This window comes from Tamandua tetradactyla, chromosome 15, assembly GCF_023851605.1.
Source record: "Tamandua tetradactyla isolate mTamTet1 chromosome 15, mTamTet1.pri, whole genome shotgun sequence".
NCBI lineage: Eukaryota > Metazoa > Chordata > Mammalia > Pilosa > Myrmecophagidae > Tamandua > Tamandua tetradactyla.
This window is the reverse complement of record NC_135341.1, coordinates 78,409,976-78,432,432: the sequence shown is the minus strand read 5'-3', so window position 1 is coordinate 78,432,432 and position 22,457 is coordinate 78,409,976. Positions and strand designations below refer to the sequence as shown.

The window sequence follows — 22,457 nt, the reverse complement described above, 5'->3', positions numbered from 1 at the left end:
GCTTTTCTTTCTTCTGAAGCATCTCCACTTCTGACCTTTGGGATCTTGTAGGTTTACAAGGCGATAAAAATGGGAACACCAGACCCCGGCAGCCTGGAGTGAAAGATGCACATGGTAAGTGGCAAATCTCAGCACTGTCCTCAAGGATGGAAAATTGGTGTAACCTTGTGGCCCAGCTCCCATCCCTCCTCACTGGCCTTATGGACACAGTGCTGGGGGGCTGGGGCAGCCTCAGGGCTCAGACCGAGGAGTATCGGGATTGATTAGCAATGTCTGCTGTGAGTGCGGGCGAGGAAGGGAAAGGCTCCCAGACCAGATGTCATCTCACAGCTCCTGCATAAGCCCCACCAGTAACAAGACAGCCTGTTGTGGGAAACATTAAAAACGGAATTCAGGGTTACATTAACTTTAAGCTGAGGGCCAAATGTCTATAGTGTGTGAGCGATGTGAATAAGCAGTGGAGGTCAGAAGAAGAAGCACGGATAGGGTAATAGATAACTTGGGTTCAAATCCTGACTTGCCCCTCGCTTGCCTTCCCTGGGCCTCAGTTTCCACCTCAGTAGACCAGGTGGCCTCTGAGGGTTAGTGTAGCTCAGCACTGCTTCTCCTTGTTTTGCTTTAAAATTAGAACAATTTGGTTAATGCCACGGGTGTTTTAAATGTATTTATGCAAAATCAAATTTGGATCGTATATAATCTGCTCAGAGGGAAGGTTTAATGAGGCATAAATCATTATGGGTATTTTTAATGTTCAGATATTGTAAAATGGATCCACAAATGAGTAAAACTGGTAATAGGGTTTTCAACCCCATTTTTAAATGCCATCCTTCTTCCAAATGGGAGGGGAACTCATTTGCAAAGCGACACTGACTAGTACCCGGTTAAATGTATCTGTCGACCCCATATCAACTTAGGCCATCCTGATGATGGTTCTTGCTAGAGAATTGTGGGTGTCAGTCCCTGTGCAGGGAGAGGACGTGGAGAAGTGGGGGCACTGAGCAGGGGCATGCTGGGGCATCTGCCGTCCCCTTCCATGGAGTAGCCTGACGGGTGACTGCCCTCGGGGACCGCACGGGGCAGGATTGGGCCACCAAGGAATGAGCAGCACCAGAGGAGTGGGTGGGAGTCAAGACCCAGCTAGGTTTCAAGGGAGCTCCACTGTAAGATTGTGCAGCACAGGAGGAAATGTCTTGGTCCTGGTAGAAGGAGCAAAGAAACAAAGAGAATGCCAGGGGGCTAAACCTGGCCACAGCCTTCATGCTAGGGGTGCATAGCCTGCCCGCCCACCTCCTTCTCTCAGGAGGAACAACCCTCAGATCCTGGATGCAGGAGAACGAGTGACGTGGAGGGAGCCCAGTCAGGGGCTTCTGGTGAAAGCAACCAGACCCCTTCCACAGGGAGTGCGTGAGCAGCATGAGGTGGCCTTGGGGGAACAGGCCACACCCAGTTTGGGGTTGAGAAAGAAGACCTGGTTCCTACCAAGACAGGAGTTGGGGCAGTGGGGAATTGCAGAAAGGTCCATGCGGCCCACTCCTAATGCTGAACTTGACTTGAGCCTGGTTCCTTGGTGGCCAAGCATTAGCCATCTCCTGAACAAGCTGACATTGTCCTTTTGACCAATGCTAGCCCAGAAGAGGGTCACGAAGCAGCTCAGGCCAAAGCTGAAGGTGACACACCCCTCCGCACTCTCTCATCACATCTCTCTGGGGCTAAGGCCCCAAGGCAGTAGACTCTCACCATCAAGGCAGCTCTTGGGGGGTGCGTGGGACCCATGGTGGCTGCATCCCCACCACCAGGCTCAGAGGCTACACACCCCTGATCTGCACTGGGCCCCTGTCCCCTGCACTGCCCCCCTGCCTCCCACACTGTCCCCTGCCCCCTGCCCTACCCCCTGCAACCTGCTCCTGCACTTATCTTCAGAGGAGGGCCCACACTCTGCCTGCTCCCAGAGAGCAGCATCTCTATAACACATGGGCAACCATCTCATCCATCCTCCCAGGAGCCCCATAAATGTGTGACTCAGGCGGCATGGCTTGTCCAGTGCCCACAGCATGGTGGGCATCTGGCCCAGCCAGGGACCTTCTCCCAGCACTCTGCTTTCCCCTGCCTTCCTGCTGCTCAGGGTCCTACCAGCACCTGCACTCACCCAAGGTGGGAGGCTCCGAGATGGCACACCTCTTCCCCTCATCCGACTGCCCTGATTGTGTTGGTCTACTGGGTCGGAGAGCCTTGGTGAGGGACTCTGCCAGGGCCCAGGCGCTCTGCTGGGCTGGGACTGTGGTTTGCTGCTAAGGCTGCCCTGTATCTCTTCCCTGGGTCTCTGCCCCCACGGCCTGGAAGAGGGCATCATCCAGGGCATCCTGGAGCTAGATGAGTCCTCCTGGGCTCCAGCTTCCCTCGGGGTCCTCCCGGCAGCATCTCAGGGGACTATGGTTGGCTTTCTTGGGTTGCCCCAGCCTCCAGTGACCGTGGGCCAGGCACAGGCCTGTCTGTCCACCCACCTGAGAGGTGATGCCAGGCCCTCCTCGTCTACCCAGGTGTGCTATGGCGCCTCCACCCCAGGAGCTGCCTTCCAGGCTACAGATAGGCTTACATTCCTTATGACTCTCCAAGAGGACTGTAGAAGTTGCTGTATTTCCCAAACTAATTTGACTAAGGAGTCCTTCCCAGAGACATAGATCTTGGTTCATTTTGGGGGAACCAGGTTTTGGGAATTGTGTTAAAGGTTGGGCGGTCACAGCTCCTTGGAGAGATGGTGGGCCCCAGGCCAGGCAGCCGTCCTTTGTGGGCCTCGACAGCTGACCAAGGCTTCCCTGCCTCTCCAGCCTATCCCTGGAACCGGTCCAGCCTGAAATCCATGTCCCTAGACCTCCAGCAGTTTGAGAAACTGGACGCCTATGCCTCCCAGGTAGGAAAGCCTAACCCCTATGGTCGCACCCCACCAAGATGACTTGGAGTTCCCCAATTCCGGGCGGCAAAGCCCCTCCCCAGATCCCTCCTGCATGTAGGTTGAGTCTTTTGGATGGATGGCGCAAGAGCACCTTTTCACAGCCCATGGGAAGGGCTCTGAGCATCCCCTGCTCCACCCACACCCTGGCGCTCCTGTCCCAGGCCACACACCCTGAAGCAACCCCATTAGCAAGGCCCCCTGGCCAACCCAGCTGCCCGTTTGCACCTTGCTGCTGCTGAGCCATGCCAGCCCCCGGCCCATGGCGAGGGGGCAGGAGAGGATGTGGAGGACCGTGGCTGCAGAGGGCTGGCCCCACTGTGACCACAGCACACTCAACCCCAGAGTGCGTGGCCTGCTTCAGGCCTGGGCACATCTGGTGTGTGGAGGGACAGCTACAAGCGCTGAAGGTCTAGGGACATGTGGGATTTGTGGGAGCCAGACGGGCTCTTCACATACACTGGTAGAAAGGGCAAAGGAACTGGACCCTTTCTGAAGGTCAGAATGAAGTTTCCTTTAAGCAGGGAGATAGATCATCTACCGTTTTAGGAAGACCAGCCTGTGGTTGGCCCATAGGAAGAACTCGGGAACTTTGTTTATTGAACTGATGAGTGAATGGATAGGTACGTGGGTGAGGACAGTCAGTAGAGGCAGCTGGGGGACATGCAACTATCCTGAAAGGAGAAGGAATGGCCTGGATTAAATGCAGGCATTGAAGACAGAGAGCAGGAGAATAGTCAGTAATGAGCTAGAGGCAGAGGTGAAGGACTCAACCGCTTGTGTTTGCGGAGTAAGGTGTGAGAGGGGGGCTCCCAGTTCCTCACCACAAAGTACAAGAGACAAGGAGCAAGTTTGGGAGGGTGGGGAGTTTTTTTGGGGGGTGGGGTAAGAGACTTTGCATATCTGGGTCACGTCCAGTGGAAATAACCACTTGGATAGATGAGCCCGGAGCTGTTGGGAAGTCTAGGCTGGAATGCCGATTTGGGAGTCATCAGGTTTAGCTAAGAAGCTAAGAGCTGAGGCCAGAGGACAGGTGTCGTCATGAGGGTGGGGGAGTGCTGAGGACAGGCCGAAGGACCTGGAGCCACCAAAGGAGCTGGGGCAAGGCCAGGAAGGTCCTGTGTCCTGGGAGAGGGTGTGGTCACCACTGGGAGCCGTGTAAGCTGGCCACGGGGGATGAGGCCGGACTCATTTCTGCTGCTTCAGCCATGAAAGGGAGGCTGGACGTGGGCAGTACTCAGAGAGAGCTAGGGAGGGCGTGATGGGGGGATAGGGCAGTCAGGAAAGGAAGGGAGGGGGTGAGGACATAGAGGAAGGGGTGCACAGATGGTGAAGTTCCCGCAGAGCAACAGGCCTGGACCCAAGCTCACACAGAGGAAGGCTGAAGCAGGAGGGAGAGAGGAAGGAGGAGGAGGAGGAGGAGTTCTTCCGTGGGGAACAAGCCAGGGGTTCCATCTGCATCTCTAGGGAGTTCAAGGCCAGGCCGTCTGCTGCGAGTGCAGCAGGGGCTCATCCTGAGGCCAAGGTGGGTGAGTATTTGGAAATGGCATCCAGGAGCAATGGGGCAGGCTGCTGACCATGGGCAGAGGAGCTGTGCCAGAAGCCCAGCCAAGGCCAGAAATGCAGCCACAGAGCAGCAGGTCCAGGAGGTCAGGGCCAAAGGACCAGAAGCCGCAGAACTGAAGAGCTGAGATTAAGTCAGGAGTGGGCCAAGCAGTAGTGTGGGCCTCTCAGTGTCAGCTTCTCAGTCCTGGGAGAGGGACAAAGCCAAGGATCAAGGACTTCCTTTGAGCTGGACACAGAAAAAAATGAAGCTGAGAGCAGCTGGGAGAAAACAAGGGTGCCAGGGTCCCCCTGAGTTCAGACTGCCACCACGGTGGGCGGTGGACACGGGGTAGGTCCTGTGCTCTGATGTGGTGGTGGAAGGGTGCCAGGTGAAAAGGCAGTGAGCAGTGCCCCGGAGGTGGGGGTGAAGTGCGGCATGGGCACCGGTTGCAGGAAATAAGCTCCCAGTGGCTCTAGAAAGAGGGGGCAGGATCAGAACTGCCTTTCCAGCCGTCCCCTGCTATGGACTCCCGTGAGAAACACCAGTTTGTTCTTGACCAAAGACTAGGAGCTGCTAAAGCCAACCAGATGTGCGCCTGGCTGGCCCCAGGATCTGCAAGGAAAGATGCGGTGGTGGCTCCAGGGCCCGTGACTCAGTGGGGCAGCACTGCCGGCCCTGTCTAGCACCTCCCTAGACACAACCCCCTCAGCCCAGACTCTGTCCCTCTGGGCCTCTTCTCCTCCACCTTTTCCCCTTCTGCCTGGAGGAAGAACGGGTGGTGGCTGCAGGCGGCAGGACGCGGGGGCTCTCCCGGCCCTCCTGCAGGCCCGGCCCAGCACCCCCCCCACACCCCAGGTGGCGGTCAGGAGCGGCCTGGACGAGCTGGTAGGCGACCTGCTGCAGGAGGCCCACAGCGACCTGGAGAGGACGCGCGCCATCTGGACCTGGATCTGCCACCACATAGGTGGGTCCCCCTGCAGCACCGGGGCTCTGGGCGCCCCCAGCCCCATCCCCCACAGGTCCCTGCACAGGGGAGCATCGCTGGGACTCGATGACCAGTGTGTGCGGGTCCAGATGGGAGGTGGGGGGCTCCCCGATCCAAGGAAGGAAACCCCCTGTCTCCGTGAAGGACCTGCGAGGGGGGGGGGTCCCGCGCAGTCCCCTGCCCACAGCCGGTGGCCCCCGCTGAGGCCCTTCCCCCGGAGCAACCTTCCATCAGGCCGTGCTTCCCAGTAAACTCGCCCCACCCCCACGAGGACCCCAGGGGAGAAAGTCCTCTCCAAGGAGGACGGCCACTGGTGGGAGAAGTTAGCTCAAGATCAGAGGCTTTGCGACGTGCAGTGCCAGCGGGGCGGGCTCTCCTCTCCTGCTCCCTCTTGTCACACCTGCGGCCTCAGGAGACCTGAGCCTGGGCAGCTGCCCACATGTACCATGGAACGGCCAAGCCCAGCCCAGAGATGGCCGCTAGCAGCGGCTGCACCCTGCTAAGAGTCTTTGCAAACCCGAATGAGAGGATGGAGAAACCAGGTCATGGGGTGGACTCCTAGTGCTTAGGCACTTACCCGTGCCATAAAGACTGGCCAGTTTTCCTCACCTGCCACCACCTGGCCTTCTCCTTTGTCCTCAGAAGTGGGCAGCCAGGGTACAGCATAGAGAAGGAGCTCACCTGGTACAGGTAGGGGGTCTGACTCTAGGGACTGCAGGCCTACCTCTTCCCATGCAGCCCCACCAGGACCAGAAAAAGGAGATTTGGTAGGACCTCACTTAGTGAACCCCCTTCTAGCACACTCACACTCACTCACACATTGTCACATACTCATGCACACTCACATGCTCGCACACACACTCCCACACTCCCTTTGTGCCCTCAGGAGCCTCAGTGACTCCCGCTCAGGACTTACCACGGGCCTCACAGCCCCTTTCCAATGCCCACGTCCTCTTGTTAGTGAAGCAACAAGGCTGTCTTCCGGGGTTGGGGACACACTTTCACCGTAGCTCGGGGTGCCCATGGGGCCCGCAGCAGGGATGGGTGAGGGTCTCGCTGGAACTACTTGCCAGCTGGCCTGCTCTGCCTCCCACTTGCCACACAAAGACGGGATAGGTCCAGCTGTCCCATTAGGTGCGCCCACTTCCATGCAGCCCACGATGGTTTCCCCAGGTGAGGAGGGAGGCCCCCCAGGTCCTGAAAGCCCACCTGTGGGGTAGGGACAGCTGTGGGGAGTGGGGCTCTGCCCCTGCCCTGGCCGCTCATGGCCTCCTCTGCCCGCCAGAGTATGACGTCGCCGCTGCCCAGGAGAAGGACTGCCAGGCCTTCAAACCCACCGACATCCTCAGGACCCAGAAGACCAACTGCGACGGCTACGCAGGGCTGTTTGAGAAGATGTGCAGGTAAAGGGGGGTCCGGCGAAAGGCAGGCAGTCTGCGGGGGCCGGCCCCCCAGCCCCATCCCGTGGCCCCTTGAAAGCATGGTCCCTTTGCCTCCGTGCCAGGCCTGAAACACGAGTTTGCAAACTCTGCTCTGGAATCCACAGAAGTCCTGAAAGGTCAATTTCACCCTTTTTAACACCAACATAATTGACTTTGTACCATCTGCCGAGCTTTGCGATACATTAACATAATGGCAGATGAATGCACAGAGATAATTTGGTTATAAAAGGCTCTTTTTCTGCCTTCTCCTGTCTCTGTACAGCTGAAGGTTAGAAGAACAGCAGGCCCGGGGACAGGGGACAGTGAACGCTGTCCTCGGGGCTGGCGCAGGTAGGGGCTCTGTCTGGGGAAACTAAAGATTTCCCACCTGAAAAGAGCTGGCAGTTGCCAAAGCTGAATAACTAGGAAGCAGCTTCTCTGGGAGCCTTTGGGCTCCGTGTTCCGTGCTCTGGGATCAAGCACCTGGCCAGGTGCTGAGGGGGGCACGTTGCAGCCTGACCCCATGGAGGGGCGAGCCGCTGGTCAGGAGACCATTGTATTTGGAGGTGTTATTCTCAGTTCCCCGGGACCTTGAGGCAGGATCGAGGCCTGGAGAGCCCAGCTGATACCCTCGGGGAACAGTCACCCCTGGGGACCCCCCAAGTGCCCCCTTCCCAGAAGGATCGGTGAACAGCTGCCCCCGTCTCTGCAGCCTCTGGTAGGGGCCTTCCCCACGGGTGGGCCCTACGCGTGGCAGTTCATCAAACCAGATGAAGCAACGAGCCCTGGGTGGGCAGTGGCGTGAGCCAGCACCCTGTTCCTGGGGGACACACAGCAGATGCCTGGCCTGGCCCCCCGGTCGCACGGCCTCCCACCATCCCACCACCACCGTCATTAGACACACATCTGGCCCCGGGCTGCTCCAACCTCCGTCCTGGTCCCTGTTCTTCCCTCCACCGCCCTCCCCGGAGGCCACCGGCCACGTCCCAGCCCCACGTCCCCTGACGCCGCCTCTGCTCCCCTCTCCCTAACACCCCTGGGTGCCCCCCCCAGGCCCCACCCTGGTCTCCCCAAGGTCATCACAACACCTTATAAAATCAGTTCACGTTGTTGTAAGCTTTCATTTAATAACGTTTTTAGTTAAAAATTCCCTGTTCATCATAAATAATCTATAAAATGCTCAGAAGCAAAAAGGAGAAAATTAAAAGCACCCCAAATACCCCCCCTTCCGGAGAACACCGTTATCATTTGGGCACCTTCCCTTCCAGACGTTGTCCCCCCCCTGCAGACCTTACCTGTGCTCTTTCTTCTCTCCCCAGCAAAGCCAAGCCTTAGGCATCTTTAGCCTCTCGTGCTCTCTGCCTCCCCGGGGACTGCCCCACTCAGGCTCCTACACCCAGTGGGACCTCAGCAGCTATTTATGGAGTGACAGGAAATAACAGGGCCATCCTAGCACACACGTCTGAGATGGGTTTTACTCTCTTTTTAAATAACAGCATAAGCATCGATCTGCTTTCAGCTCCGTTTGTGCCTGGCATCTCTTCCAAGGATGTGATTATTTTCATCTGAATTTGCAAATTTGAAAACACTCAGGATTTATTTTAAGTCCTAGAACGTATCATTCTTAATCCAGCATAAGCTTTCTAGCATGGTTTGGAAGGAATGCCAGATCAAAAGCCAAACTGCGTTCTTTTCCTTAATTTACCACTTTATAGATTTGCTCCCTCTGGCCAGGCACTTGACCTCAGGACCTCAGTGTTCGCATCTGCACATTGGGAGCTGCTGTGCCTGCCCCATGGGGCTGCAGGGCTGAAGGAGAGCACACGGCTGGGGGGTTGCTAACTTGATTTGGGGGGTTGCTTCTTCTCTTTTCTAACCTTCCCTGTCTTTCTTAAGTGAGTATTGGAGTGATTTTGCTCTGGAACTTTCCTACAGTCTGCACCAGCTCAGAAAATTGACATTTGTCTTGAGTGAGACTTTCAGCTTTTTGGCCTGGTCTGGATGCTTAACAATGGCCATATTCTGGACAGCAGCTGATCATTAAAACACATCCCAACATTTTGCATCATTTAAACTTGGGTTTTCAGCCCGGAGGTTACCAGGTGCAAGATCCCTCACTTTATCCAGTCGTTAAACAGCTTGCAGTTGAATTCTTTTAACTTTCCCTTTAAAGATCAGAAACCCCAGCCAGGCATCAATTTCCTAATTCCCCTAAATTTTAAAATAACTCTCAAAGGTTTGGTAAATTAATTAGCTAATTCCTTAATGACCAGAGACGTGCAAGGCCCACCTGCTGACTTGTCCCTGCTTGGTTGTCAGGGTGGCCTCTCAGCAAGACTTGTTCCCGCATGGTCATCACTTCCTGCCAGTGCATTCTGCCTCCCTGCCATGACCTCATTAAAGATTGATTCAATAAAGTAATTTGGGAGGGAATACAGTTTTTTGGGTAACATCATTCATTTCCTCAGCTCCCTTTCCCGGTAACCCATGTGTTTTCTGTTAGTGCGAGCACTTGTACCCCCTGGTCCAGTCTCTCTCTCCAAGCATTAATGCCTTCCCTTTTGCCTCCATTGCCCACAGCCTTAAGTGATTCTGCTTAATTTCCTTGCAGGGGCCAGGCCTAATTTGCCAGACCCCTGCCACTTGGAGTCGACCTCTACTGCGCTCTCTTGCCCTGTCAGCATGCCTCTAGCACCGCCAGCTAGCAGATTTGCCAAAGAGACTTTTGGTAAAGACAGGGGCTTATTACCGGTGAGAGGTTTTGATGCTGGGGGGCTGGTTGTCACCCATCAGCTGCCAATTTGGTTTTCCACCCATCCTTCACCTGTCGTTGAGGGGAAGAGTAGGGACAATCAGATGGCTGCTTGTGGTCATCATGATGTCTTCGATGCTTCCTAAGGCCCCAGAGGCTGGGAGTGATGGCCTTTGCCTCCTGAGAGATGCAGATTTACAGAGTGCTCTTGAACTATCCCCACATCTGGCATCATATAAGGCCTGCAAAGGGACATCAAACAAGATGCAATAGAGGCAACAAGAGATGAGGCTCCCAAAAATGACTTATGCCACAATGGGCAAACCATCTTGGAACTTCACTTCTTATGACACCCAAAAGTTTATAGATCGAAACAAAATCTTGATTTTAAAACAGGCTGGTGAAATGGAAAACCTCCTGAGCCGTACTTTCAGAGAGTTGCATTCCAGGACAGCTTGGCCACTGATTAGCTGTGTGTCCCCAGCCAGACCAGCCTCCCTCTCTGAACTGCCAGATCTCACCTGTCAGAGAGGCCACACCTAGCTCTAAATGGGGCCTTGAGAGTTATGACTGTGATTATAAGCCACGGACCCCACCATAAGGCTGGTATAAGAAGAGGGTAAAGGAAGCACTTAACAGTAATGGAAAGTAGCTGTCGAGTTTACAGAAGTCAACTCTGTAAATTGTGAAACAGAAGTCATGATGATGTTAGTCCTGCTGCAGTATAGAAATCACAATATTTTCAACAAGAGAGCAAAAATATATATATTTTTTAAAGCATGCTTCATTGCCTCTGCTACAGTTCCAGTCCCCACGCCCCTTCCTTTTTTACCACTCTGCTCAGGCATCTGCAGAGAGGAGAGCACAGTTGGGAAAGTCTGCCCTGCTCAGAGCCTGATATGCACAGGGTGTCTTCCCCTGCCAGACCGCGCAGCCACACGGAGTTGTGGCATCTCTGCATAAGATGACAATCACAGCGTTGATCCACCACTCTGCTCAGTTAATACCTAAGGATACAAGGGCACCAAACTGTAGTCAGAATCATACACAAATCTTTTTTTAATTAACAAGACTACTATGTTCACAGAAGCCGTAACAGCTTTAGGGCTTACTGAAGACAAACCAGGAAATGCTGCAGCCTTCCACTTGGCTGCACCTCTCCATCAGGCCACACTGGGGGGGCGGGGGAGAGGTGGACCTGGGGCCCCGTCACCTCAGGGCTTCTCTGGTTGAGTCCTTGAGCCCTGACAGGTGCCGGGGAGGGGGCTGCAGCTTCCCCCAGCCCTCCAGGGTGCCCCAGGAAAACCTTGTTCAGGGCGTTTGGCCTCCATGTTTTCTCTTTGTGACTTGGGGTGCACATCAGCCACGGGCTGTGGAGGTGGCATTGGGATTTTCAGGGTGTCAGAATAAAGTCCACTATTCTGCAGCCTGAGGTGGTTGAGTAGATCTCCTTGGGTGAGGTTCTGGACCCCAGGCTGGGTGGCCCAGGTTATTTACAAGGTGAAAATGTTTCCCACCCTCTGCGCCTTCTTTGATTCCGTCCCAGCTTCTGCAGGCAAATTGTTTCCTCCTCCTCTGGGTTTCTCAGTGCTTTGCTGTGCCCCGTGCACTAGCATTTTAGAGAGGCTTCGTGGATCTGCTCTCCTGGGCTGTGCACACCTCCAGAGCAGCAGCTGCTCCTTAGCTTTGTCTTAGGTATGACCACATCACTCCGTATCATGCCGTACCATATATCCTATTCCCCGGTGCCTGGTACAGTGCTTGGTATATAGAATATAGAGTCAGAGAGCTTTTAATGAAATGAAATAGTTGTGGGTCGTCCTAAGAACCATCACCAGGACTCAGAGCCCCTCCTAGAGGTAGGTAGAGGATGATTCTGCATGAAAATTATGGCTTATTAACAGTAATGCTTCATATTGTGAGTTCCCTAGCCCAATTCATCTTGCACATTGCTGCCGGATAATAAAATGTCTCTGCGTGATAGTGAAGCCTCGCTTGCAGCCAAAGTTTAGTTTGTCACCTTTGTTCGGACCCAGGCATTCCCCACGACCCTCAGCATGGCGGAGGGGAATCGACACTGGAGGTCATGGAATCCCAGCCTTTCGTTTTGTCCTCGATGAGCCTGGCAAGGTCACACCGGGCGTGACCATTGGCACTGGGAATAGCGCCTCAGCCCAGTGAGGCCCAGTCCAGCCCGGAATATCCAGGTGGACATCCCTTCTCTCCTCCCCACCTCACCGCCTCATTCTACACACGTGCGCATAGACACATAGACTTTGTACTCACTGCAGGCTCTTTTTTTTCTGCATAGGCAGGCACCGGGAATCGAACTCAGGTCTCTGGCATGGCCGGCGAGAACTCTGCCTGCCAAGCCACCGTGGCCCGCCCTGATTACAGACTCTTGTGTGATTTTTTCATATTGACATTGTGTCAGGAGTATTTCTCACCTCACCAATATTTTTCATTCGGCCCATCTCTGAGTACATGGGGCCCTAGCACCTAGGGAAGGCCCACCCCACACCCACACCTCCGCTCCACCCCTCTGCCCTGGCTTTCCATGCTTCCCTCTCTGCTGGCTGTTCAGTCTCCCCATCCTGAGAGCACCCTCCACCCTGCCTACCCCTGCACAGCACCCCCCTCCACTGCTGCAGCCAAATAAGGCCACGCATCACCCAGATGTGCATGTGAAGTTTCCTCTCCACCCAGGGGCTCTGTGCCCACTGCCTCCTGGGGCCTCCTGCCCAGGGCCACCCCTCTGCTCCCAGGAGTTGTTTTTAGCCTCTACCAGCAAGAAATCCTGACACCAGGCTCCAGTTTCTCTTGCTGTCTGCCCTCTCCCCTCCATACTTCCAAAATCCTGCCCCAGGACCCAGCTGGTAATTTCTCGTGGGATTCCTTAGAGAGTCTGGGAATCCTGCAGCAACCCTGTGGGGGCTATGAAGGGAGGTTCCCTGCCTTCCATTTGGATATCCTGGACTCTGTAGGTGAAGGACAGTTCAGGCAGGTGTGGGGCACGTCCTCATCTGTGCTTGTGGAACAGCAGCTGAGGACAGGGCAATCAGAATCTGTTCACCGGCAGGACACCACATTTTGCTCGATGACTCTCTCTCCAAAGGATATGTAGATTTAGATAAGTAATATTTAATCTAGTATTGTGCCAATTTTTAATTAGATTTTTTTATAGGGGAAAAAATTTCCCCAGTTCCCATAATAAAATGAGTAACCATTATATCCCTTCACCCTGAGAAGCTCCATGTCCCCTGAATTTAGAGTGAGGCTGGCCAGCACGCAGACTGCAGGCGTGTCACCTGGGCTGAGCTGGGGGGGCCACCGTGGAGGGCTGAGCAGCTTGTGCAGGGCTCCACGGAGCCCCATCTCAGGGGTTACCAGCGCATCCTAGATTTCATAGCTCTGTGTGTTTAGTACAAGAGCTTTCCACAAAGAAAGGAAAACGTCTGGAAGAAGGGGCGCCCTTTATCCAATTCACCAAGAAAGGGTGGCATGGGTGGTCCTAAGTCTGCCTGGCAGGGGAACTGTCTGCACGTCCACCCCGGGACCACGTAGCAGCCTGGGACGGGCAGGGCTGCTGAGGAGAAAGGGGCACGGCAGGGCCCTAGGGCGCTTGCTTTGGCCTTGGGGCGCTGCCCGCGGCCCAGGTTGGAGCCTCAAGTTTCAGCTACAGTCACAGCCCCAGAGGTGACCGGCACCCATCCCACACTGCCCAGGCTCCCAGAAAGGGGTGCCAGCTTAGTTATGAACAATGGGGCAGACTTGCTCTCGGGGGAACCCTGAAGCTTGGGTTAGCTGTCAGCATCTCCACCCCCTACAGGATGGCTGCAGGAGACTCCCAAAATCGTGACGAGGCGGTCAGGCGGAGAATGACCTCCACGTCCTGGCTCTGCACCACGGTGGCCCCACGTTCACAGGGACAGACCTGTCCATCAGACCCGAGTGATCCCAGCAGCCAGCTGGGCCCCTCAGCGGCGGGGCTGGAGAGCTCAGTGTCTACCCAGGCTCCAGGCAGCCATGCTGCCTCTTCCTGTCTCCTGTCAGTCTTTGCAGGACAGGGCCCGGGTGAGGAGGGTGCAGCCTCGTCTGCACCCCACGCCCAGCACCCCTTCCTCGCCTCCCTGGGATCACTAGACCCAGCTCTTCGGTTGTGTGTTTAGAGCCACTCTGGTTCTTCCATCTCCATCTCCTGTTCTCAACCTTACGTGCAGTTCTAGTTCCAAGAACCTCGTCATTTTGCTGGTTCTCCTGTGCTTAAGGCATCCCCCTGTGCCCCCGTCTTCCTCCTGAAGAGCTGCTCACAGAGCGTGCCAGGCAGGCTCTAGGGGGGAGCAGTTCAGAAGTGGCGTGCACGGTCATTCAGTGACTGCAGCCTGTCGGTCCCGGCAGGACCAGCCACTGCCCCCGTGCCCAGTCCCAGGGTAACAGCCTGCAGCCTGCAGGTGTGTGAGCGTGTGTGAGGCAGGAAGGCGGGGGATCCAGGTGGATGGGCTGCTGGGCAGCAGCCACACCTGTGGCCTGGGGCTGCGCGGTCAGACATGGGGGGAGGCCCGAGGCCAGCCCCAGCCTCAGCGCCCCTGTCCCGCCCCCAGGGTCGCGGGAGTGCCGTGCGTGACCGTGCCTGGTTACTCCAAGGGCTTCGGCTACCAGACGGGCCAGAGCTTCTCGGGGGAGTTCGACCATGCCTGGAATGCCGTGCACCTGGAGGGGAGGTGGCACCTAGTGGACAGCACCTGGGGCAGTGGCCTGGTGGACAAGACCACCTCCAAATTCACCTTCCTGTGAGTTCAGGTGTCACTCCTGCTGGGGGTCTGGTCGGTGGAATTGGGGCAGGCACGAGGCTGAAAGAGGTGGCAGGTGGGGACCGCCAGGTGGGAGGGGAAGGAGAGCTGGGGCAGGCTGACACCGCTGCTGCCCCCTCCTTGCACAAGCGCCCCTGCCCAGCTGCCGAGGGGAGCTAGCTCTAGGCAGTTACAGCGACCCAGGCCTTTTTGTCACCACTCTCCACTGATGAGACCCCTCCTCTGGCTCCCCCCAGCCCCCCCCACCACAGAGCTCGGGGCGTCCAGCGCTTGCTCACAGGCTGCGTGCAGGGGAAGCAGGGCTGACGCGGCGTCTGGAACCCTCTGTTGACTCTGCACGGATGCCAGGGTCCTCTCCCAGCGCTTCCCCAGACCCGCGGGGTCCCTCTCCTTCTCCCTGGGCTGAAGGAGGCCATCGCACACCTCCGAAAAAGGGGGTGTGGTTTGGAGGAAGGGCCTGCCGTCCAGTGAACAGAGTCGCTCACTGTGACTGCGGCGGCGGGCGGGCATGCGCGGGGGCGCTGGAGCATTTCTCTCCTTCTCCAAGCTCAGGCCACCCCCGGACTTAACCTATGGCTGTGGCCTTCACTACAGACCATCAGCAGCTCAGATTCCTTTTTATTCAGAAAACTGAAGTGTCTGCAGTTTAAATCTCGGTGCTCCCACACGCAGCCGTGCACGCGCACGCACTCACAGGCGCCCTCCTTCCCTCCCTGGGCTCTGAGGCTGCTTGTTTCAGGCAAGGGAAGCAGCGCCTGTCTCAGGATGAGCGCCCCCCCCCCTCCATTCTCGTTCTTGGTCCGCATCGTGGACCCTCAGGGAGCGACCCTCCGGCCAACCCCCAGGGCTCCTAGAGCCGGCCAGGCCGGCACAGGGACAAGATGGGGAGTGGAGAAAGTGAATCCAGGTACGAGAACACTGCCTGGCACCTGGTCCCTGGGTTACGCCTCTGCTCCCTTTGAATTTCTCCTTGGCACTGAGAGCAGGGGAGCACCCATTCCCGCCCCGGACAGCCTGGGGTGCTGGGAGCCGGCCACAGTTGCAGGCTGTGGTCTCTCTCACAAGGGCCCGCAGCCCCTGCTTTGGCTCCTGTTTCTGAAAACAGCCACCAAGGACAGCCTCTCCCCATTTGGGGTGTCAGGGGACCCTCCTGGGGTGTGTTAGCCAGATAAAGGTCCCCAGAGATGCCCCTCTAACCTTCCCCTGAGCAGAGCTTTCTACAACGGCCACTGACCAGCTCTCTCCCCTCCAGCTACAACGAGTTCTACTTCCTCACACACCCCGCGCTGTTCATTGAGGACCACTTCCCAGACAACAAGAACTGGCAACTGCTAAAACCCCCTCAATCCTTGCGGCAGTTTGAGACCAACATGTATCACAAGAGCGAATTCTACAACAAGGGGATGCTGAGTGCCCACCCCGAGACCCCTGTGATCAAAACGGGTAAGCCCGGGGCAGGCGGCCAGCAGCGGGCATTGTCTCGCACGGGGCCGGCGAGCTCAGCGTGCTGCCCACATGTGCATGTGTGTACACATGGACGTCTGTCCGTGCGGACTGCTGAGACAGCCCGTCGGGCGTGCGCCTCTCACCCCAGCATGGGCCAGGATGGGGAGGTGGTGGAGGGTGTCGGCTTCCCCAGGGCCCGCCATGGAAGCAGGGCTGGAGGGCCCGGAGCTGGGGGAACCCCTTCAGCCCATGCAGCAGGGAAGAGGAGAACCTCCAGGGGCCCAGCAGAAGTGGGCTAGCCTGCTGTGTTCTCTTTCCAAACTCCTGAGTGGGAGAACGTGTTCCCCCATAGAGCCAAGATCTGTGCCTCAGTGGACTAGCCAGCTGGGTCGGGGAGAGGGGCAGGGGTATCCCGGAGTGCCCGCCTCATGGGTTGGGGGGAGGCTTCCCCAGGGAGCTGGATGCTGAGCTGGGTGGTGGAAGAGGAGGGGCAGGCGTGACAGGTAGGTGGGGTGGATGTAATGTGGGTGGAGGGAGCAGATGACAGGGGAGGGGCACAGCGGTCCCTCACACCTGCATGAGGGAGGTCTCCAGAGGGAGCTCTGGCCTCCTCAGGACGCCTCCCTTGCTGCCCCTGAGAAGAGTTAGCCAGCTGCCTGCTGGCTCCACTGGCCTCCTCCCACCCCACCTCCTGGAGGCAGGTTCCAGCCTTTTCCAGCCGGCTTCCCCAGAGCTGGGCAGGGCAGGGCACCGATTAGCTGGCCTGGGCCAGCCTTTGCCCACAGAGCTCTCCACGGGAGCTGGATGTGTTTGCACTCGGAGGTGGATGGGGCGTGGGGTCGGGAGGAAAGTCCCAGGTCTTGGGCCTCACGGGGTTTCTCTAAGGGACAGTGTCTCAAGGCCCCAGTACCAGCCCAGGGCTGGACATGCAGCAGGGCCCAGGAAGATCTGGTCCACGTACTCCCCACCCCCAGCAGAGAGCAGCCTGCCCCTGCCATCAGGGGCCTCAGTGCACCCGGGACAAACGGCCCTGAGCTCAGAGGAGACTTTGGTGGCCTGTGCGTGCACCCACAAAGCCCGGCGGGTGAGGGGACGGCCAGGAAGCGTGGGTGCCCCCGCGTCATTTCCCACCAACCTGTCCCTCCCGCCTCACCACAGCCTCCTCCCCCGGCCATGCGGCACTCACGTACTTTGTAAAACTACCAACCCCTGGCAGCTCCTGCTGCTGAAATAACAGCCTGGGGTTGCTCACTTTGAGAATCTGTTTCCTGTGCTACCATTGATCAGATGGAGGGCCGCTCTGCCTGCTGCGGGGCTGAAGCACGGGAAAGGACAGACCTGGCCGCAGCAGCATAAAATAAATGCCATAGAGAGGAGCTGGCGCAGACACGTACACACCAGATTCCTTACCGTAGAGTAATACACAACCTGATCTGTTGTATCTAGTTAGACTGGACGTGGGGGCGGGAAGAAAGCGAAAGAGGGAAACTGAGGTGGGCAATAGGGAGGAGAAGGGAGAAGGGGGAGGTGGGGTCCAGGAGAGCAGAGGGGGCAGGGCAGGAGCAGGGGCTCCTGTCAGGGCTACTGCAGAGGCACCAGGGCCCGTCCTCTGCCTCTGGGGCCGGCGGCGGGAAGTGCGACAGCCTGGCCCTCGCCCTGAGAGCCCACGGCGCCCGGCCAGGAGGGCAGACCTTACACATCAGCGCTCCCATCATCAATCGTGCTGATAAGTTCCCTGAAAAAGAAGATGCAGGGACTCAGCAGTCGGGACTTTTATGCTGAGGGTGGGGCCGGGGCAGCGGGCCCTGCTGCCCAGAGGAGGGGGCCCTGGAGGGTCTGTGAGGACGCCCAGGGCCCGCCTGAGGCACGGACGCGGGCAGGAGCCCCTCCGCAGGCACAGACCCTCCCTTGGGAGCCCCTGGGGCGGCCCCTGCCTCAAAGGTGAGGTGCCCGGGATCTGGACCCGCCAGGCGGTCGGCCTGCCCACAGCCATGCTGGAGCGGGGAGGGGGCAGCGCCCAGAGAGGTCAGGCCAGGCCAGCGTTTGCAGGCTGGAGCGGAAGGATCTCCACCAGGAGGGAATAAGGACGTTTCCTTTGGAGGTTACCGCAGGACACATGCCCCCCGGGGCGGCTGCAGGCACTGGAGGGGGTGTGAACAAAGAAACCAGCACTAAGGCAGGAGGAGCCCCCAGTTGGTGGGAGGGAAAGGAAATGGGCGGTCAGAGGGGAGGGAGAGGGCCAGGCCGGGGGGCTCAGGGCACTGGACGGGCGGAGGGGGTTCCCTGGAGGCCTGGCCACCAGTGCCTATCCCGATCCAGTAAGAGCTGAAGAGCTGGGAGAGTCCAGATTTCCGAGAGCTCCTGAGTGGAGGGCGTTGGAGGGAAGGCTCCCGGGAGGGATGGGGGAGCACAGGGTGGATGAGGCATTGGCAGCGCTGGGAAGTTGGGGAAGCTTTTCAAGATGGAGGAGGCCCGAGAAGGAGGCAGAGGGGAGACGGCTGACATCCCGCCGCTCCACCTGGGGGTCTTCTCATTCCCCAAGTTGCCAGTGAATGAAGAATCCGAGCAGCCTGGAGTCAAGGGCTTCGTGGCAGATGATAGAATGTCTCGCCAGCATTGCCTCGCGCCCAGGCGTGGGGTTTCTGCCTCCCCAGCATGAGCATTTGACCCCAGCTTGGGGAAATAGTGCGTACAGACCAGGCAGCCATCTCTGTCCTTCGGCTCAGCCATGTAGGAGGCTGGGGAGGTTGGCTGGGAGTAGGGGCAGGGGCTGGCTTCTGAGAGGCAAGGCAAGGCTCTCAGGGAAGCCACTGCCCCCACCACCACCCCGTGGCCCTGCCAGGCAGGGAGGACCAGGCCGGTGAGAGCTCATAGACTGTGAAGACTAGGGAAAGTACCTTCTCTCCCCAAAAAAGCAGCGACCAGGACGGAGAATGCTGCTGTTTTAGCAGGACAAGGGGAGAGGCAGAGAGAGTATGGATGCAGGAGACTCTCCCAGGCATACACTGACTCCTTGGGTTCCCACTCCAGCAAAGGGGCTGAGCGAGGCCTGTGTGAGCAGTGTAGAGGGGAGGTGGGGAGCAGGGAATCTGCCCCACCCCCGAGTGTGGTCTCCAGCAGAGAAGCCACTGCAGTCTACATGACAGCTGTTGATGCTTCCATGAGCAGATACTGGAGGGAGCAGTGTGAAAGCAGACCTGAGGCTTAGAGGAGGTGGGCAAACGGGGGGCGCCTCTCCAGCTGGGAACCTGTGCCCACCCTGCCCCTGCACCCTCTCCCTTGCCACGGCCCCCAGCTAAGCCTGCAGGCAGCGTCACCTAGTATGAGTCACGTGGATGAGGTCAGCCGGTCCAGCAGGGAGCAGATTTTGCCCTGAGTTTCCAGTTCTGTTGAAGAAAACCACCTGGTGGATCCCAGGGTTGAGCCGCAGCTACCCTGGTTGCTTAAAATCAGCCACCGGGAAGCGTTCACACCGCAGGAAATGCGCAAACACTAGAAACGAGGCGCTCTGCAGCCCCGTCCCAGAGGGCCGGTGGTTACGTGTTTTCCAGCCCGCCGCCGGCCCCGGCTCACCTTGGGGGGGCTTTCTCCCCGCAGTGAACGGGAAGGCCCTGGTCACCGTGGAGAGCTGCGCCCCGACGTTGTTCATGTTTATGCTCAACGGCAAGCAGGAGCACGGGCTGCTGAGCCTCAGGAAGAACGGGATGAAGCTGGAGGTGTACCCCCCCACCACCGGCACCCACAAGCTGCAGATCTTCGCCAAAGGCAGCTCCGACATCTACAGCTCCGTGCTGGAGTACACGCTCAACTGCAGCGACGCGGACGCGGACGCCCGGCTGCCGGCCGAGCTGCACCAGCCCGTGGGCCCCAGCTGGTTCTCGGAGCAGATGGGCGTGGTGAAGCCCTCGCACCCTGGCCCCATCATCCACACCAGCGACGGGCGCTGCTCCGTCAGCTTCGGCGTGGAGGAGGGCACCAGCATCCTGGCCTCCCTGCACGGGGATGAGGGCCCCTTCACCGAGGAGACGCAGCAGCGCTACATCTTCCAGACGCACCGGGAGAAGCGGACGGAGCTCAAGGTCCAGCTGCCCCATGCCGGCAAGTTCGCCCTCAAGATCTTTGTCAAGAAGCGGCAGGAACCGGGCAACTACATCTTTGTCTTCAACTACCTCCTGTGCTGCACCAACACCAAGGTGAACTGGCCCGTGTTCCCGGAAAGCTTTGGCAACTGGGGGCAGGACAATGAACTGCTGGAGCCTCTGTCGGGCGTGCTCCCTGCCAACCGCAACGTCCCGTTCAAGCTGAAGCTGCATGGCGTCGCCAAAGCCCTGGTGAAGGGGCAGGACACGTGGCCCCTGACCCTGAACCACGAGGGCTACTGGGAGGGCAGCTGCAGCACGGCCGGCTGCCAAGAAGTCTACGTCATGGTGCTGGAGAATGCCAACCACAACTTCTACTCCTACATCCTCAAGTATAAGGTGAATGCCCAGTGAGGGCCCGAGCTCCAGGCCCCCAGCCCCTGCCACTCACCCTCCCAGGGCGCCGAGGCCACATCTGCCCAGGGAGGGCCCAAAGGGACATGCAGAGAGACCTGGACACTGCTGGGTCTGCATGAATTCACTTCTAGGCCCCCTGCCTCAGTCTCCCCACTCTGCCACGGGGGCTACAGGGTTGGGGTCCTAGGGGCGGCCCGAGGAAGTCGTGGCGATGGCTGAGGGGCCTGAGGCAGAGGCTCTTTGGAAGAAAAAGGTGCTATGTAAATCCAAGGTATTGTAAACTGTACTCCGCTGCCCCAGACGCCTCCTTCCCAGATGGATGTGGTTGGCAATATAGGGTTGATGTGGGAAAGCAGGGATACTGCCCAGGCTTACAGTGTTGCACATGATGGTGTGAAAATCCACCCCCTCCCCAGGCCCAAGTGGGGCATGATTTGCAAGGCGACGAGCCCTGAGTCGCAGAGCCCCATTCAAGGAGCTTCACAGCTTTTCTGGCCAATTCTGGATCCCTAAGGAATGCTGAACTATTATCTTTTCCCAGGCCTGTCCATCCTCTCCATCCCTATGCTTCTTTGTCTTCGAGAGCCCTAGAAAAAAAGGTGCACAAAAAGCCACAGAGCTCACCGCGGCCTCTGGGCGCTGGGGGTGTGAAGACCAGAAAGCGTGGGGGGGAGGAGCCGAGGCCCGGCCCACCGGTGTCCCAGATGGGGCCGGGCCCGGGGGAGGCCGGAGGCAGCCCCGCAGCCTGAGAGCTCTGAGTCGGTGCTCCCTGGAGGAGCGGGCAGGGATGCCCCTCCCGGCCCGCCAAGCCTGTGCCTCAGGGCACCGCGTGCCCCGCCCCCTCACAAGGGCCTGGAGAGGCTGCCAGGTCCCTCCGGATCTTGCTATATGACCCTAAATAAAGGCCTGGGGGGGCCCTCCTGCTGGCCCCAAACCGCACCTGGGGGACCTCATCCCGCCCCGGGACAGCTTTGGGGCTTGTCCCGGAGACAATGGCGCTCTCATCTTCCGTGCTCCCTTTCTCTGAGGAGAGAGGCCCCCAGGACCCAGCTCTGTGGGGACAGGTCGGGGCCTGTCCTTGCTCAGGCCTGAGAAGCCCCGCCTGGCGGGCAGGGGCGTTGCCATAGCAACAGCAGCGCGGCTCCAGCGTGGCCGGAGGGGGATGGAGAGAAGCCCTGCGTGGCCGCTGCACGCGCTCCCTGCCCAGGTGGTCCAGGCCCGCTTCCTGCCTCTCCTGCTCTGCAGCCCCCCACCCCGCTCCACATGCCCCCGGGGCCAGCCCGGGTAGACCGGGGACTCCTGCCAGGCCGTCCCTCACAGCCCCAGGCGGCCTGAAGGCCCAGGCTCCCGACACATCCGCCCGCGGGGTCCCACCCCCACAACCCCAGGACCGCCCAGCACGGACCTAGCCTGGCCCCGAGCCCGGTCCGGAGGTGCCATCCTCTGCCGGGTCCCACCGCTAGCACCAAGGGAGACACCCCCCCCCCCCCCCCCCCCCCGCCCCGTGCAGGGCCTGAGCTGCCCTGGCCGGTGTCCAACCGCCCCCCGCCTCCGCCGGGCTCTGCGCCCTGTCGCTCATGCCCCAAAAATGCAGAGGCCCCCGAGGCGGAGCCGGCGCGCCTCTTCTCACACCTGGGAGTCTACGGACTGAAAGAAATACTCCTGTTTCATCAAAATAAGCGCTCTCTGGGACTTGTCACTCGTTGAACGCAAAGCTGGCTGCCACAGCACACCCCCGCGCGTCCCGCCGAGGGCCCCTCGCATCACCACCGTCCACCAGCGCCTTCTGCAGCTGCAGAGAGCGCCCCGCACAATCCCAGAGGGGGCCTTCTGGGGGCACCTCGCCCCTGCCCGCCCTTAGCCAGGCACCCACTTTATAAAGACATCTGCAGGCACAGAAAATCTCTTGCATTTCTTCACACGGAAGTAAAAATACATGCAATGAAATCCAGTCCCTCATGAATTTTTACACGCATGCCGCTCAGGGTAGAAATTTGGGGTTGCATTTTGAAGTCTTTTACTCAAATCCCATCTTTGTTTCCCCGGGTGAAAG

General features: G+C 58.4%; 1 protein-coding gene across 1 annotated transcript in view; it reads left to right on the top strand.

The window, feature by feature from the left end:
* The window catches only part of KY (kyphoscoliosis peptidase), a 51,430-nt gene extending 30,339 nt beyond the window's left edge, over positions 1-21,091 (top strand). Inside the window, exons 5-11 of the mRNA XM_077130184.1 lie at positions 52-114; positions 2,826-2,908; positions 5,349-5,457; positions 6,764-6,881; positions 14,253-14,441; positions 15,715-15,905; positions 19,506-21,091. Of these exons, the coding sequence (XP_076986299.1) occupies positions 52-114; positions 2,826-2,908; positions 5,349-5,457; positions 6,764-6,881; positions 14,253-14,441; positions 15,715-15,905; positions 19,506-20,401 (1,649 nt within the window). The 3' untranslated portion in view covers positions 20,402-21,091. The remainder of the gene's footprint in view (positions 1-51; positions 115-2,825; positions 2,909-5,348; positions 5,458-6,763; positions 6,882-14,252; positions 14,442-15,714; positions 15,906-19,505) is intronic.
* Positions 21,092-22,457: the final 1,366 nt, after the last annotated feature.